Source organism: Alosa alosa, chromosome 2, assembly GCF_017589495.1.
Source record: "Alosa alosa isolate M-15738 ecotype Scorff River chromosome 2, AALO_Geno_1.1, whole genome shotgun sequence".
NCBI lineage: Eukaryota > Metazoa > Chordata > Actinopteri > Clupeiformes > Clupeidae > Alosa > Alosa alosa.
The window spans coordinates 25,217,623-25,236,504 of NC_063190.1; the positions used below are offsets into that span (position 1 = coordinate 25,217,623).

An 18,882-nucleotide genomic window follows, 5' to 3' on the forward strand; every position below is an offset into this window, starting at 1 on the left:
CTCGTTTGGCTGGTTGTTCCGGTGGGGGCCTGTCTTTCTGTTGCTGTGAACACCAGCTACCATCTAAAACTAAAACAATACAAATTTAATGAACTATTTAAGCCAAGGATAGCTCTCCCTAAATCTCACAAGGCAGTCTGGAAAGTCACTTGGCAGAAAGTGCCAGACAAACCCCTGGTGAGATTAAGTGTCATCGCTTCCAAAGTTGAAAAAGGCACAGGCACAGTCATACATACACCCTCATGTTTCGCCTCTCTACCAAGCCTTTGCAACACACACACACATACACACATGATGTCTTCAGGTTGCTGACCAAAGGCCCAAACCAACAGCTTTGGCATATTCTATTCCCCCAGGCAACCAGCTTGTACACTTGCATAACTACGGGTCACTTTGTGACAGATTTGCGTCCCCATCTATAAATGACAGATTAGAATAGAGAAACACCTTCTCATTTTAAAATAGACTCACATCACCCCTATCCAGACAGGACATTTAATGAAGACATACAGGAGCCATCAGTGCAATTCATCCTCATCCACCATTACATTTCAGTTCCCTGTCTTGTGAACAGGAGTCATTTATTAGTAATTACGGCTGGCCTCCCTGTGTTTTAATTCACCTCGCCAGGGGAACCGATTAAGTAGAAAAAGACACCCATGGCCTCAGAAGCGTTACTCAAAGTTGAGACATTTATTTATAGTCATGTGTTTAATATGTGCCACAGCATGCTCGATTTAGCGAAGCTAATACAAATTTATTAATATTCTTTTGTTTCCCATTGGGTGCTTTTGGTCTCTGGATATAGAGAGATTGGGTCAGAGGCCTGACTTGCATAAGTTGGATTGCAGTTTGTGTTCTCTTTTAACTTGGCTGTTTCGATTTGGAGTGGCTGTTAAATGAATAAATTGTCAGAGTGATGGCTCTGAATCCATAAGTGTGGCTCTCTGCCGTAGCGGGGCCACCGGTTTGCTGTGAGGAATCGCTATCAGAATCTTCGGATAATGTACTGAATCCTCTTCGCATATGGTTTTTTTTTTTTCTTTCATTAATTTTCCAAGAGGTGAATTACGGCCAAAACTAAAGAGCAGTTTCATATCCCAGCAACCCACGGGAGCCGAGCCACAGCTGGGCTTGATGTGATATGCTCAGTGGGGTGGGGAGGGTGTGTGTGTGTGTGGTGTGTGAGATTTGATTGTTGCCGTGGCAGAGGTCGAACGGCTGGAGTCAGGGGTGTGAGGGGGGTGGGTGAAGGAGGAGGAGGGAGGGCAACACAGTACAGGATGATGCAGCAGAAATAAGAAATGCAAAACAACATGGCTGCCCCACTCCTCTGTCAACAGGACGCCCTAAAGATGAGTACATGACACGCTGGCCACCAGTCAGCACATTTGGGACTATTAATTACTGTTGTGTCAATACTTCATTTGGAGCTCTGGCTATGCCACTTGTCAAGCCTGAGAATGCCCACATATTTCCTCCAAGCTTCAGACAGGCAAACACAATCTATGGGTTAAGCAAGATGACTGCATTTGAGTGTGTGGTATTTTTATGTACTCTGTTCCACACAATCTATGGGTTAAGCAAGATGACTGCATTTTGAGTGTGTGGTATTTTTATGTACTCTGTTCCATTAAATATTTGACAAGTGCACTTTGAAGGTAGGAAGGAACTGTGAACTAATAACATTCAACAAGGAAATGTAAATGGTCCCTCTACAGACTTCACTACACTACAGTTAGCACACAGCTTGAAAAATGCAGGCAGTGAAAGCCGTACAGTTCCCTCAAAGAGGGCACAGATGGTGAGGAGAATGTAACAACAGGCCTGTCATTAAACACCACCAACGTGAATGCTAATATTCTCGCACACCGAACTGCCAATTTATTCAAATTCAGTTTTTAAATATTAATTTTCCTGCAGGAACATTTCACCATGAACATCTCTTTCCAGTTGGCGTCTTTATTGCATCATATTCTTTTTTTCTATCACGGAAAGTAGAAAGCTTTTACCAGGAACATTTATTTTTACTCAGCTATTTCTTAGCTAATGCTGGAAATGAATATCCATTTAAGTGTCTTTCTAGTCATTGTCAGTTGATTTAAAGCAACACCAAAGAGTTTTTTGTACCTTAAAATAATGTTTCCAAAATTGTTTCCGTGGTTTATCAACTCAGAACAGGGTGAACGGCACTTCAGCATTCGCACTGCGGCCCTCTATCGGCTATAACCGCACTATGTACGTTTGCCAGATCGGGTAGCGGGTTTGTAGTTCGATGGAATGAGACATAAGAAACTACAAATTTGAGTTGCATGATGTCGCAATACATCGTACTTTCATAAAATCATGCAACATATTCTACCTTGTCTATGGACATCGTTATTTGCAAAGCCGTTGCTGGATAAACAAATAGCGTGCGTGCGACAGAAGAAAAATATTTGGTGTTGCTTTAACTCTTTCAACTGTGCCCTGGGTACAGGGCATGGTGTGTGTGTGTGTGTTTTTCTGTGTGTGTGTGTGTGTGTGTTTTTCTGTGTGTGTGTGTGTGTGTGTGTGTGTGTGTGTTTTTCTGTGTGTGTGTGTTTTTCTGTGTGTGTGTGTGTGTGTGTGTGTTTTCTGTGTGTGTGTGTGTGTGTGTGTGTGTGTGTTTTTCTGTGTGTGTGTGTGTTTTTGTGTGTGTGTGTGTGTGTGTGTGTGTGTGTGTGTGTGTGTTTGTGTGTGTGTGAGTGTGTGTGTGTGTGTGTGTGTGTGTGTGTGTGTGTGTGTGTGTGTGTGTTTTTGTGTGTGTGTGTGTGTGTGTGTGTGTGTGTGTGTGTGTGTGTATGTGTGTGTGTGTTTTTTCTGTGTGTGTGTGTGTGTGTGTGTGTGTGTGTGTGTGTGTGTGTGTGTGTGTGTGTGTGTGTGTGTGTGTGTGTGTGTGTATGTGTGTGTGTGTGTGTGTGTATGTTTTCTATGTGTGTGTGTGTGTGTGTGTGTGTGTGTGTGTGTGTGTGTGTGTGTTTTTCTGTGTGCGTGTGTGTGTGTGTGTGTGTGTGTGTGTGTTTCTGTGTGTGTGTGTTTCTGTGTGTGTGTGTGTGTGTGTGTGTGTGTGTGTGTTTCTGTGTGTGTGTGTGTGTGTGTGTGTGTGTGTGTGTGTGTGCCAATGTTTGTTACGACTCCTTGTGTTAGTGTAGGCCAGACCAAGGCACCTACAGAATAAGACAGATGACAACGAGGAGACAATGAGGAGAGCTTATTTGCTTTTGCTGCGCGTGCCTTGTCCATCTTGGCCAAGCAGCCTCGTCGCGTCCTGGCGCCTCATGACAGAAATCAATCTCGAGGGTGATTGACCGCAAAGGCCCCCACAGCCCCCATGGAGGGCAGGTGATATATTGATAAGGTTGGAGTGGACAGGAGACGGATGGGTGGGGGGAGGCGGGGGTGACCGACGAATGACATGGACAGAGGGCAGAGTATGATGACAGAGGAGGGGTCTGAGAAGTGTGTGTGTCTGTGTGTGTGTGTGTGTGTGTGTGTGTGTGTGTGTGTGAGTTGAGAAGAGTGGCATCGGCCAAGGGAGCAGACAGAAGGACAGCATCTGTCAGCAAGGCCAGAGCACTCAGTCTCTGACACATTTGAGGGATGAAGATGGGCGTGTGTGTAGGTGAGTGTGTGCTTCTGGTTGTATATTGCTAGGTGAGTGCGAGTGTGTGTCTGGGTGTTGTTTGTATGTATGTATGTGAGTGTGTGTGTGTGTGTGTTTTCAGAAAAAAAGGAGAGATCACAGTGAACGCACGTAGAAACCGACCCCCATGGAGGTGACAGGCAGGGGGCTGAGCATGACATTATCTACCCAGCATGGCAACCAGACTGACAGGACTCAGACAGGGCCATCAGCAAGCAAACACACACACACACACACACACACACACACACACACACACACACACAGCAAAGAACATGCTTGCAGGGGAAACAAGTAAAAGGAGGAGACTGAGAGAACACTGGGTACATCAAATGAGCATCCCAAGTATGTTCTCCTCCAGCTAAACCAACACAGACAGCCGCCTCCGCTAGATGTATCAGCACTAGGTAGCACACACACACACACACACACACATGTTTGCATACACAGCGACACACACAAGCACCCACACAAGACCCCCCCACACACACAGAACACACACACACACACACACACACTAGACTGAGCATACTGAGGAGGTATACAGAGGATTATTTCACTGGCATTTGGAAAAAAGGATGGCTGTATCATCTAAAAGCAAACACAGAGAGCCTCAGTCAAATGCCAGCAGTGGCAATGTTGCAGCGAATGACTCCCCGAGCCCTCCTCATGGATTTGGTCTGGGCCCTGAACAAACTGTGCTGATTCTGCTGATCAAATTCTGCCTGGCGCCTGGGTGCCCTCTAACAGGTGTGTTTGAGGAGGGTTACAGGGAGAGGCCCTGAGGATTCCAGATGGCCACAGCAGTCAGTCTCAGGGTTCTTTTCAAATCTCTTTGTTGTCAATCCTCCCTGAGATGAGCATATTCTTTTCCTTTCCTTCAATCCTTCCTTGCTTCCTTCCTTTCCTCTAATTATAACAATTAAAACATGAAGGACATGAGGAAGGAATACAACAACAATGGAGAAGTCAAGGACAGACATGCATGAGAAATGGGATGCTTGCTGTGTTGCTGTCTTGCAGTGTTTGCTATTTAGTTCGGTTGCTATCTTGCAGTGCATGCTGTTTAGCTGTCTTCAGCCACTCCCCCCACCCAAACCCTCTGTCTAAGGCCTAGTCCACACGTACCAAACTGATCTTTTTTTCCTCCGTCTTCCCTGGAACCGTATCAAGAATATTTGCGTCCAAACGGATCCATCTCAACACGACTCAACACGTTACTTCATACCCCAGGCCTATAGGTGGCACTGTGTCTTTACAGAAATCACCAAAACTTGCAAAACTTGCGCTTTAAAAACAGACGTAGGCTACGGCGAAATGGCTACTGCAAGGAAACCAGAATTGTTTGTGTGGACTGATGGTGAACTGTCAACTGTAAAACTAATAAACTTTATTTTACGGTTTGTGAAGGGTGCAGTCCCGTCCTTTATTTGGCTAATGCAGGTAGGCCTACTAATCACCTTTACTTTCTTTGGTTGTAGGATAGTCCGTGATTCACATTAGTTTTGGCTATCACCGCCCAATTAGGCTACTAAACGCAAAAGGCTTACCCAAGTTTTAGGCTATTCTGTCAACATTTATAACATTGCTATAAAACCTTCGTTAGTAACAGTCAATACTTTTGCCTGCATCAAATCGTATCTTAGCATTCAGTGTGCTACCATCGGGCTTAACGTGAGTTCTAAAAGCGTCTTTGTATGCTTATATCTGATTTCACTTTCGACTGTGAATGCATGTATATATGTTGTAAGATGTGTAAAAGAAATGAATGACACTGGCACTACGCACAAATTAATGTACCCTAAACTTACACCGCACTTTCCTAATAACTTAAGTTCTCTCACGTCACTGACAGTAGCTAGAGTACAAAAAAAAACACTGGGAAAAACAGTGTTCAGTCCACCAAGTCATAAGCTATCGAAGCTGCGCAGCATCAGTTGTGATATTTATCTTAGCGGTGTAATCGTAGGTAATGTCATGTATGAAAACTAGTATTGTTAGGCAATACTATAAGTGCAAGTCCAGGGCAGCTGAGGTGTGGCGATGACATCATCGATCACGCTAGCAGGATGTGCGGTTTAAGCTGTCTAAACAAACTCAAACGGGCTCACGGTTTCAGATTTCTCCACTCTGGGACCAGGTTTCAGAAAAGTGTGCGGTTTCGGCAGTGCGTTTTACAGGATTCGTTTGGACGCTCGGCCAAGACGAAGCAAAACCTCTGCGTTTAACCTAAAAAGCGTCTCCGTGTGGACAGGCCCTAAATCCTTTTCAAGCACACCTGGGCCTCTTCTCATGTCTCTTATTTGTCAATATTCACTTCTTAGGTGTTAATTGGTAACAATTAGGTGTTAATTATTAATTAACACCTAACTGTAGATCCTATCCACCACAGAGTTCAGCCGACCCCTCAGCCTCCCCCTCCCCCTCCGAGGCACACACACAGTCTGTTCCGTAAATACAGACAACCTGCCCTGAAGTAGCAGGTAGTGGTAAAGTAGATTGTGAACAATCATGGTTATAACATGCATTGTGAAGGGTTGTGAAAACAAGCTATTAGTTTTAGCCGGCTATTATTATTAGTCGGGCCGCGGCTGAAGCGCCCTTGAGCAAGGCACCTAATCCCTCACTGCTCCCCGAGCACCGCCGTTGAAGCAGGCAGCTCACTGCACCGGGATTAGTGTGTGCTTCACCTCACTGTGTGTTCACTGTGTGCTGTTTGTGTTTCACTAATTCACCGATTGGGTTAAATGCAGAGACCAAATTTCCCTCACGGGATCAAAAAAGTATATATACTTATACTTATACTTATACTTATATTAGTATTTTCCCCCCTTTCCCCCCTGTCAAATGCAGAAAAAGTGGTTGAGTTTGGTTGATGCCATACCATAGGACACTTAGATTGGCTAATGCATGAGTTAGGATTGGATTTGCCTGTTGGCAGATCATTGACTCTCATTATAAAGGATGTCTGTCAAATTGTCTCAGAATATTCTCATTGTATTGGGCCAGAGGGAGTGAGAGGGTCATTTCCACGTTTAGTTTAGGCCATCACAACTCTGCCAAATCGCTTGCAGATTACTGAGTGAACACACACATACACATACACACACACACATACACACACACACACACACACACACACACACACATACACACACACACACATCAATCAGCCCATCGTAAAACCTGTAAAAGTCATGATTACCTGACCAAGAAATCAGAAATGTTCATGTCCATTGGTAAGATTCACAGTGTCTTGCCTTACACAAACAAATACACACACACACACACACACACACACACACACACACACACACACACATAAACATTGCATAAGCCTAACATTTACACATACCTGCCAGGCACACTCACACCACGCCAAGACACACACACATAATCACTCAAAGAGAAGCTCTAGCCTGCGAGCAGTTAGCGCTAACTATGCACTGATAACCACGGAGATCTGGGATGTACAGCCTCCATCTGCACAATGCCACCACCACCCTCTGGGAGAGGCCATGTAATTATCAATGCGACAGATCCTGGTGTAAGTGGATCCATCATGGCTGTTATTGCCTACATCCCACAGCCAGGCACCTGGGACCAAAGGAAAGGGGAAAAAACGAGCTCATTTCCTAATGGGAAATGCAACACCAACATGTGGAACAGTGATATGGCTGTCATAAGTCAACACTAGCAGACACATATATTCTTACACCTGTTCTTTCTGTGTGTGTGTGTGTGTGTGTGTAAAGAAGAGGGGCTTCCCTAGAGCTCTAATAGCAAATGAAACAAAACTGGCAATGTGTCATACAGTCAGCAACGGTGGTGTCCTGTGCTGTAGAAATTCCACCAAGACAACAGTGAACAGCAAGGTCTCCCTCCATAACTGTGAAGCCAGGCAATAATATTTCTCCCCTTTGTTCTCCTCACACGTCCCTTTAGTGTCTGCGACAGCTGGCTCCACAAGCCATGTTTGGAAAACATGGCCGTACAGCAGCGGCGGGTTTGTCCTGTTCTCTTAGGAAAGCGCAATGCCATCATTTCTTATTTTCCCAGAGCAGAAATCAACAAGACAGGCCATTTAACCTCACTAGGGGAGAGAACATGCCTGAGAACGTTTTTTTTTTTCTTTTCTGTACCTCACGGTGAAGTTCCCTGCACCATGGGGGTGTTTGTCAGGCCAGCTCCAGGTGCCTTTTTCCTGTTAATTCCGTTTAGACAGGAAAATTGGCTACTAGCGGATTTAGCTCGTGTCGAGTCAGGGCCTATTTTTCAAAACACCAATTATAGAGCAGCGGCTCATCGATCAAAGGGTCCCTTTTGAGAGTGAGTGACACAAATTAATTCAGGAGACTTCTGTGGCGTGTTCCAAAAGCATCTGTCGCCAGTTCCTCTCACAGGAACACTTCTATGGAGATGTTAGAACCACTTTTTGGCGATTAGTATAAGGAACCTGAGATGAGCAGATTCTCTTGTTTTCGTCCTACTTACTTATCATTTAGACAAATACTAGGCTGCTAGAACGAATCATTCGCTCTCCTTACTCTGAGGCGCGTCAGTCATTAGTTTCTGAGAGTCCTCATTGATTTGCCAGACATTGTTTGTCGACGATCCTCACTACCATCTGGCGGTGCTGTTCAAGGCCAGTTTAGCAATCTATCCAGCCGCCCCTGGCTTGTCTCTGCATGCGCAACGAACAGTTGTCAAAAAAGCAGAGACGAGAGAAGGTGTAAGTGAGACTGAGGAAAGCCTACTGAGGAATGAAGGAGCCTGTCTGAAAGCTCATAGCAGCATTTCAAAGGATTCTTGGCTTTAGCACTCCTACCCCTGAATGGGTGAACAATTCAACAGTATCCTCATTTAATTATGGATGGCTGTTTGATAAAAAAATGAATACATTTTGGACTACAGCGGAAGTGATGAGGTGTCTGTTTTTCCATTTAGCTTTCTCTGGCTCCAATTTATAGCGCAGACAGCTGCACGTACAAAAGATCCACGATCTGATTAACGATTTGTGATTTATATCTGAAATCTGTCAAAATAATGAAAAATAAACAGACATAGAGGACCATATAAACAAAAGATAAGTCACTTAAAGAAAGAAAGGTAATTATTTAATAAAAGTAAATAAAACTTGATTAGATTGGATTAATCAAATGGAATAGAAGTTGTATGCTTCAATGAAGACTGAACACAAGTATCTCAGGGCCCATTCATTGACAAACAATGGGCAACAAGTCTGTGTGCATGAACTGAAGTTATTGTGTGGGGCGTGCGTGGGAGCATTGCTCTGACTCACCGGTAGGACCTTGCTCGTGGTATTTTGCCAAATTATTAAAATACCTTTAGTTTGTGTGCTGTGGACTTCCTCATGGCTTGTTGCTCTGCTCGTTGGCAGTTGCCCATCAATGAAATTAGGGCCCTCGGTGTTGTTTCCTCTAGCTTCAATGCGCCACTGGTAATGAACCCTGACTCTCAGTTGAGTCTCTCTGACTACATTTGAGCTTACAGCATTTCATTTCCTGGCTCTTAATCTGGCCTAGGTAACCATCCATGAGACCTAGTAAACGGAGTGGTAAACAAGGAGCGTAAAGAGCAGGGAAACGCCGCTAATGGAGAATGTCTCCCCTGAGTGGCGTAATAACTTCCCGTTTTAAAGGGGATCGGATGCTAGGGCTGAACCAAGCCCTTTTAATCAATAGCTAGAGAGAAAGAGCGCCCCTTTACTGTTAGCAATATGAAAACAACAGCCGATGAGGAGGTATGAACGGGACAAGTATGGCTAATAACACATAATGAATTATTGATCATGGGGCTGGTAGAGTTGTATTCTGCGCATGAATGAAGAATTGGAGACTGGCTGTGTTTTGCTCTGCTGTTTTCAGACTGTTGTTTCATAAGTTAATCAATTTCTCCCTCATTTTAGCCTTTGCTGTGTGTGTTATTGAGTTAAGACTTGAGGCTTGTTCTATTCTGAGGTAGACAGACCTTCCTCTGGGGTTAAAGAATGAGACAAGGCATTAAGCTTATGCTCCATTAAATGTGAAGTCGCCTTCCTCTCTGCCTGGTCAGAAGTTGTGTTGGTCTTTTCCAACCCATTTGCAGCTTAAGCCAGTGGAGTCACTAGCAGTCAAGCTCATCGAGTGCCTTACCAACAGGTCTTAGCCAAATGCATAGTAAGAACCTTGCAATTACCCACATACACATGTAATTAGTGCTAAGTGCCTCTGACTGGGACTAATAGGCAGAGAGAAAGAAGGACAGTTGCTCTGCAAGCAAAATCTGACATACACAAAGACATTTGCATAATTACATGCAAATGAACAAAAGTAAGACAATTATCAACTGCCAAGGGTCAGAGGAGAGTAGAGGTGGCCAGACGAGGACTTTGGAGTTTGTTTTACACAAAATATAAGGTTCCCATAACATAAATGAATAGGAGCATTTAATTCCCTCCAGAGTATATGTATGCATATACCTCTATTTCTTTAGTGTAGTATCCACAGTTATTTTGCCGATATGTGTGTAATTCATTTTAATGTGCCTTTAATTGTGATATTATCTTCTATTGTCTATTGGCTTCATGTCGGCTAATACAGGGATGAAAGGACATGTTTAGGGGGCATGCTGACAACATCTTCAGCTGTTTCATACACTGCAACACCTGTGTTTGCCAAAGCTCTATTGAGCCTCATTATTTTATACTTTATTTCTCATTTCTCTCTCTCTCTCTCTCTCTCTCTCTCTCTCTCTCTCTCTGTAACAAGCACACTGACACAACTGTACACACACTGTACACTCTTACATTCACTCCCTTTCATCTCTCTCTCTCTCTCTCTCTCTCTCTCTTTCTCTTCTGTGCTCCTTTCCTCTCATCTGCATCTCTGTCTTTCTCCTTCAGTCTCAGTCTCTCTTTAATCTCTGCCCCTCTTTCCTCCACCCACCCACATCCTGTACACTTCTCTAATCTCTCTCTCTCTCTTCCAGGTGGTCTGTCCCGGTGGTCCTCCCCTCTGTGCGACTGCTGCTGCAAGAACCACAAGGGCGATGGTGAGGGCGAGAGTGGCACCTCCTGCAACGAGCTCTCCACCTCCAGCTCCGAGAGCCAGTCGGAGGCCAGCTCGCCGCAGGGCACCGTCATCTGCGGGCCCGTGAGCCGGGGCGGAGTTGGGGCCGGTGGAGGTGGAGGCCCACCACCCAAGCACCAGGGGCCGCTATCGCAGCACCACCACCACCCCCACGTGCACCCGCACCACCACGTCCAGACGCTGGACCGGCCGCTGAAGAAGGGCCCCGTGGTCATGCTCCAGCAGTCCGAGCCACGGCGCAAGAGCGACCTGATGCGCACGTTGACGACCAGCGCGCGGGACACCTCCACCACCAGCAAGAAGCGGGCCTCCAAGGAGGCCAAGATGACCATCGAGGAGGAGTTGGAGAAGTGCATCGACGACTTCCGCAAGATCAAGATCCCCGAACGCTTCCCAGAGCGGAAGTACAATTGGCAGGCCGACCTGCTACGCAAATACCGCCTCTGAAGGAGGAGTCGCGGAGGAAGCGGGTGGTGGTAGGGAGAGATTAAAGAAGAAATTAAAATTTAAGAAAAAATTAACGAATACTCAAACTCGTGAGCACTTAAACTGAACTGTATGTACCGTATGTATGTGTGTATGTATGTATGTATGTATGTACAGTATGTACGTACGTATGTTGGGTAAACATTACTACTGCCTCAGAATGTCTTTGTCCCAGTTTGCGGTCAGGGGAAGGTTGTTGGGGTAAAACAAAACAAAACAAAAAACTCTTCTCGTTCTCGCTGATAAACACAGGCATCCTTTCATCGTGAGCAGGCTCCGCCATGGGGAGGAGGAGACAGGCATTTGTTGTTGTTTTTTTAGCTTCATAGCATCTGAATTTTTGTTTTTCTGTTGTTGCAGTTGTTGATGTTGCAATGGCACTCATGAACCCAAATGTGTGTGTGTGTGTGTGTGTGTGTCTGTGTTGGTGTGTATGAGAGAGATGGAAAGGGCGAGGCCATTGGAAGACTGTGTTACGCACATACACACACTGCATACACACAGCAATTCTGACCCCATCATGTTTGTGGCTGCGTTCGGGGTGGCATCGAGGTCGGAGATAAACGTGCATCAGAGTGATAAATAATTCATGCCTTCCCCTCCCCGCTCCTTCTAAAAATACCCCCAGCCTCGGCCCAGCCGCCTGAGCACAGACGCTTGGATTTCAACACTACCACAAGCACAGGAGACTCTTTTTTCCCTCTCTTTCCATTTTGCAGGCTCCGTTGGCCGGCCACAGCTAAGGGGTGTGTCGACGTTAGTGCAAGAGTCCCCAAGGCATTTGGCTTCATTGTGGAGAGGGGCTTACATAACAGGTTGAAATGCAATACCTGTACTCTGTTATATTGATTGGAAAAATTTATATTCTGAAGGGAAATGCATGGGTGGGTTTAGCTTGAAGAGGGAAAAGGTTAAATATGACACAAGGCTTTGGTTTAGAGTAGCAACTTATCCAGGAATCATACTTATCCAGGAATCATGTTTACTACTGCTGGAAAGGGTACCTGCTGCCTTGTGACTTTACTCTGAGATTTGTATGCACATGCACGCACGCACACATGCACACACACACACACACACACACACACAAACATTGACACCCACACAAATACAAGCATACTCACCTGTATACCAACACACACACACACATACAGTCCAGTCACACACACTGTTACCAGTACCTGCTACTTCACCTGTGTTTTAAACACCACACAACACAAGCACACACAGACACACAGATGCACACACACACGTGCACACACACACACACACACACTTCATCCAGCGCACTGCCAATATTGAGCAATGAAGGACACAGCGTGACATGTGGCTCCACCCAGCCCCGGCTTGCCTCTCGGAGGTCAGTGGATATCGACGTTAGGAGTCCTCTGGGTATCGACCAGGCTAATTCACAAAGCCAATGACATCCCAGTTGACGTTGATGAAGGCTGATAGATATTGGTGATCAGACTCCCTAATGAGAGCGTAATACCTCATGGAGGGGCTGGTTCGGTTTGGTTCTACTTGCTGGTTTGTATTTCAATGGGAAAGATTGTCGTTCACACAGTGTTGTTCACATACTTATTGCTTACTTACTCATACCCCCTCCCTCTGAACAGTGGGCCCCCCACAGATGAGATGATGTTGTTGTAATTGACACAAACACATCAAACAAACAAACAAACAGACAGACAAAAATGTCCAACTCCTTAAGAGGACAAAATGTAAAAAAAAAGCCACTATTGACAGCGTAAATCCAAATTAGGCTATATCATCTGTAGCCACTTGGGCAAATATTTGCCAAGATCATGACCCCTGCCCCCACCCCAACACACACACACACACCCCAAAAAAGAGATTACAAGTCCCAAATAATATGAGTTTGCATGCTCTAATAACTTTAATGATAACAACTTTTAATCTATTAACTTTAATGCAGTTACATTGTCAAACATCAGTTGCCTGCTCCGCTCTGATTTATGACTGTTAATATTCAAAGGCAAACATGGGGCTGTGGTCTGGATAGGAATTAATGATGAAAATGCCTACGTGCTTCAACATGTTTTTAATATATGCAGAAACTATGCTGTCTCGCAGCTCACAGTCTCTTAAAGTGGAAAGTCCCTCATCTTACTTAAATATTCCTTACTTTCTCTCTTACATCAACTGTATGAATGTACATGTGGCAATGGAATTATTCACTTTTGTTTGTGATTTGTTTTGTTCTTTCAAGAAAAACAGTATATAGAAACCAGGAAAAGCCTATACAATTGAATTTCTATGATAGTTTTATCCACAGCTTATAGTCTTTGATTCGTTCTCTGACACTTTCAGTTTGCCAGACTTTATCAGATTTACTCATAAAAAAAATATAGTAAATATATAAAGAAAGACTCCATAGATTATGAATTATATAAAAGTGATCTTTGTACATTAAATATTTTATTTTTGAATCAAAAGATTATCTTTACATATGGTAATCCTTACTGCATGTGCAATCACTAAAAAGTAATTATGGGAGGCGCTTAGAGGAACGCTGGAGCAATGTGCTCCTTCCTGCTTTGTTTACTTTGTTTACTACCCTTAGTTATCCTCTCAACACAAGCCTTACATTAAAGCCCAAGCAAGGCCAGACAGTTTCAATATAAGCAATCGCCATGGGTGACTCTATTAAACCCACTGATATTGTCCCGTTGACATTTGTGCCGTGAATTTCAAACACATTTTCCATGCCCTAATGTAGTTCTAATGTTAAACAGCAACAGCAGGTATAGAGCAAAACCTTGCTCTATACATTTGATAAAAGTAGTCCCTAATTAAATGTGGTAAGAGAATGTTTAATTTGGCAGTAGAAGACCCCTTGCTGTATAGCTTTGACTTCAGATGCCACCACCTAGGTGACAAATGGCTTCCCTCATTTAAATGGAAGCAGTGGTAGAGAGTGGACCATGGTTTATTACACAAGTAACTAAATACAATTTGTCAGAAGAAAGTTAGTGTGACACAGAAGAGTGCCCTTGCAATATATGAGATTAATGAGCAGGTCCAGATTCTACACACATCCACAACAATAAATACTGTAGCAGTGAAGCCTGAAGATGTTACTGATGTTTTCAGGTCATTGCAGCGCATTCTTTACTAGGCATTTTTTTTGTGCTAATTCATTAATATCATTCCATGCAAAAACAGTTGTTGTGATCATGATATGCTGGTCATAATTCTTATAGTTTATAATTTTCTTGACAACTCAGATGAAGTTGAGCCCAAAATGTGACTGTTACCTTGCCAGCTCAGAATCAACAACTCGTGTTTCTAACATCAAAGACTGTACAAACACTAGTTCATTCCAGGTGTTTGTTCAAAGCCAGTGTGAGATAGTTTGCGATGCATGGAACATCACAGGTCGCTGTCATTTCTGCTGATAAATGGCTGTGCAGGATCTTAGCTGGGTTTTTGTGGCTGGCGACTGCTGGGGACAGATCATCATAATATCTGACTTCTGGGCCACTGCACAAACATGCGGAAATCTCTATTATTTTCCTCAAACAAACACAGACAGATGAGGTCCAGAAAGGGTCAGTGTGATTTAAATTCTGAATTTAATGGAAAAAAAGGTGGTGGAAGCACTACGCATAATAGGTAAAATTGCCAGACATGGACTGCTTGACCGTCCTTCTGCTTTGTTTCAAGGCATGGTATTTACGGGGTTGATTCAAGGCGTGAATCTACGTTATAACAGTTCTGTCATCCTGCTAACCTATATATCATAAAATATTGCTCCAACAGGACCTGCTATATGATGGATCTTACTACTAGCTGTTTACTGTCCTTTTGGGCTGATCATTAATTGCAAAGAAACAGGACAAGTTTAGGACTTTCATTCAGGTGAAAAAATAACTATGTGCTAATAGACATGTAATAATGCATGACTGGCAGTAATAAGATGTAAGATATATTATACATCAATATCAAAACTAGCAGATTACAATCACTCAGTGCTCTTCATTTCCCTCAGGAGGTATTACTTAACATGGCCAGTTAATTTATTCATAAGACTCAAAGCTGAATGTATCATATACATACTGGAATTAGCTACAACACAAAGTTTCTCTGGTAATAGTGGCAAGTACTGATGAAAAGCAACAATCACCTAGTGGGAGTGTTCAGACCTTAGCGTCAGCATCGTACTCCACCACTTGTTTTTGTCGAACATCGTAATCTAGTTTTCTAAAATGTTGAGTTATTTATATGTATATTGATATTTTTATTTATTTCTCTGGGGTTTATTTTTTCATGTTTGAAGATCAAAAGCATCTGAGCTGGACAGGGCATTTGTATTTTTGCACTATAAAGAGAATATAGTATAGAAGCAAAGTATCTTACAATGTAAATAACACCACCACATCCACACCCTGTTCGGCCCTGCTCTCTAGAGAGAGGCCATGTGTATAATTTGGCCTAGGGTTCAATTGGATTGTGTCCTGGGTCAGGTTTCTGTGTACTGGGAAATGAACATTCAAATGAAGAACCTTTTCAGCACGACGCATATTCTGCAACACAACATTAACGTGGTTCTGAATGGAATACATAGGGTTCTCTGTTTAAATGTCAGCTAATTCCAAATGTTCTCCCCTCCACCCCCTTTCCACTTAGAAAAAGTGTTTTTTTTTTCTTTTGCAGGCTTGCTCAGCCAACTTTATTTAATGGGATGTTTTTTTTTCTACCTTGCGATAGAGTTCTTGATGTAAATGAATGCCAGTTGTGTAATTTCATTTCATTTTCCCATGTGCCCTTTCAAGTGTGTGAACCACAGCGAAGTCAAGCACATGGGGAGTGATGCAGCCACAGAGGAAAAAAATAGGTCAGCACAAATAAAACAAAAAGGATGTTGTTTGGTGTCGTTTTGGTTTAAAAAAAAAAATGGTGCAGAACTTTGTGCGCATGTTGGTATACAAAATATTGCAGATACATTTGTTTTTTGTGACGATGTTAAAATACCTACCAAAAAGGGAAAAAAAAAAAACTTGCAGAAAAAAAAAAGACAAGCACAAACAGTCAAACAGTGGATAGTGTCTGCTACTGTTTCTCCACAGTGACTAGCATTCTAAAGAAAAGACAGTACCACCTCATCAGAAACATCTTTAGATACAAACATAGAGATTTTCAAAATGTTACACTGAGTTACATTCAATAAAATTCTCTACAAATAAACCCAGTCTCTTACCCGTCTTCTCCTTGGCCTTCGTCTGTTTTTCTGATTGCAGGATGTCACACAGGGGAGGGGAGGATTATAGGTTCTCCTGGTCTTTTTTTGTGATCAACATAACACACATGACATAAATAACATAACACATACATGAAGTGAAATATAAAAGCATACACAACATTGTAAATCAACAGAGGAATCTAAAAGATAAAAAATACAAAATGATAAAAATAATCAATGACTTTTACAGAAAGAGAAAGAAAAAGAAACCCTACATAGGAATTCCAACCACTTTTGTAAAGTAGATGGTTCTACTGTTATTGAGAATGTTCTTAAAGTACCAAAAGATATTTAAATCTGCAGTAATAGGGAAGCATATCTGTTAATTTTATTACATACTTAACAGGGGTGTAGTGGTAAAATAAGAGGTGGGTAAACTATGAATTCTGTGATCATCACGGTAAGATATCCGATACCGCATGGCATGGTCTTTTAAAAAAGACATTCAAAACATGTTTGATGATGGTGGAAGTTATTGTCCAATGTTTATAACAATACCAGGGGTATTACATGGTTCCTAGAGTGTTGATGAGTGTACATCTTGTTAATGAGGATAATGCAGTGGGATTTTTTTGAATGTTAAAAGTTGTAATTGGTGAATAAACTCTTTGGGAGGTGGATAAACTCTAATAAGAGGTGGATAAACTCTTTCTGAAATTTCAGAGGTCGATAAACTGTGTTTACTTGCGTTTAGTCTACCATAGCGCCGGCATTCAGGTGACCACAAAAGGAAAGAGAAAGAAAAAGGGAAGAAAGAAAGAGAGAAAGAGAGAAAGAGAGAATGGCAGATTGAAAAGGGAGTTGACTCTCCTCCGGCCCCCACAAGGAGAAGCAGAAGGGAGGGTCAGGACGGCTCTTCTGGTAACCATCATGTGTAATGTTATCATATCTCATACCATGCTGAGGTGACACCAAGGTATTTATCACCAATACCAGACAAAGACAATGGCAGAGAAGGAAAGGGGAGAAAGAGACAGAGACAGAGAGACAGAGACAGAGACAGAGACAGAGAGACAGAAAGAAAAGAGAGAGATGATAGATGATAGAGAGTGGATGTAAACTGAAGAGCAATCTGGGTAGGATCTTGGGTGTCAGGAGTGGTATGTCTCTCCAGCTCATGTATCGCTGCTCTTAGAGGCTGACTGCAAGGGGACAGAGCCGGTCCCCAGTGCCCTGCGATAAGGGGACAACATGTGGCTCTTTCACGGCATAATGGATGAACAGCAACCCTGCCTCCGTGCCCAGATCAGATGATCCGCGTATCACTGAGCAGCACAGAAGGAGTGAGAAATTCAACGAGGGATGCAAAGACACGTGCAAGAAGAAAGCCCTTGGCCCTATCTATCATACCAGGCTACCAGTCACAAATGTACATTCTCTATATCCATAGGTCTCATTCATGCTGTATCACCACTCACTGTGTCAGACACAACCGCCGTCGCCATATCAGCTATTAGGATCCAGTGGAACTGCTGCAGTTTGTCATGCAGACGGGAGCAGTGAATATGCGTTATTAAAGGAGAGGATATGGGCAGAGGTCAGATTTATTGTGATTAGACCAACGACTCTCAGTTAATCTCCTGCAAATCAAAACACATGCTCAGTATGAAAGAGAAATAGACGGAGAGGTGTTCGCTCCTTTTACTAAATTGCATGCTCATTTTACTAGATTGTGCGCACAATACCCCTACCTGCGACCTTAGTCAAATTGCCAATGCAAGACACATTCTCCTTTATTGCAAGTATAACAGAGTGTGCCTGAGTCGGTTGATTGGTCAAGACCGAATGATGGACAAATGCAGCAGACTACATCCAAAATAATTTTTTTAAATACATTTTCTTTAGGCTAAAGGCACCATTGCACACAGGTTCGTATACACGAGGCAGAGACGTGAATTCCAGTGAAAACATGACCAAGTTTATTTAACTGAAGCCAGGGAAAAGGAAGGAGGGATAGCTGCAAAAAGACATGAAGACTAGTCTGGGTTAGGAAAGTACAAAAATATGTATTGTGTCTTCTGGTTGCACTTTTGTTTATTTAAAATGATCACAACTAACAGACAGGTTCCATAGGGGTGGCACAATGGAGTGGAATGAGCAAGGCAGGGGCTTACCTGGGGGAGGCAGACTACTGATAATGTGCCCTAGAGCCCACACACTTGCACAGCAAGAAAGATCAAATAGTAACACTGCAGACCACAGCAAACATTCTGATAATTCACACCAAAATGTGCATCTTTACTGCACCACCACTAAGTGACTGACTAGCCTCCCGCCAGCGAGAACCCTGTAAGTTGTTGTCCTAGACTCTATGGAATGACAAACACTGGATAACTAAGATAATAAAATGGTACAAGTACAATGCAGGCAGTTGC

The 18,882-nt window shown here is 43.3% G+C and overlaps 1 protein-coding gene across 1 annotated transcript in view; it reads left to right on the top strand.

The window, feature by feature from the left end:
• kctd16b (potassium channel tetramerization domain containing 16b) overlaps window positions 1-16,452 on the top strand; it is a 69,123-nt gene extending 52,671 nt beyond the window's left edge. The window contains exon 2 of the mRNA XM_048237520.1: window positions 10,655-16,452. Coding sequence (XP_048093477.1) covers window positions 10,655-11,202 — 548 coding nt within the window. The 3' untranslated portion in view covers window positions 11,203-16,452. The remainder of the gene's footprint in view (window positions 1-10,654) is intronic.
• Window positions 16,453-18,882: the final 2,430 nt, after the last annotated feature.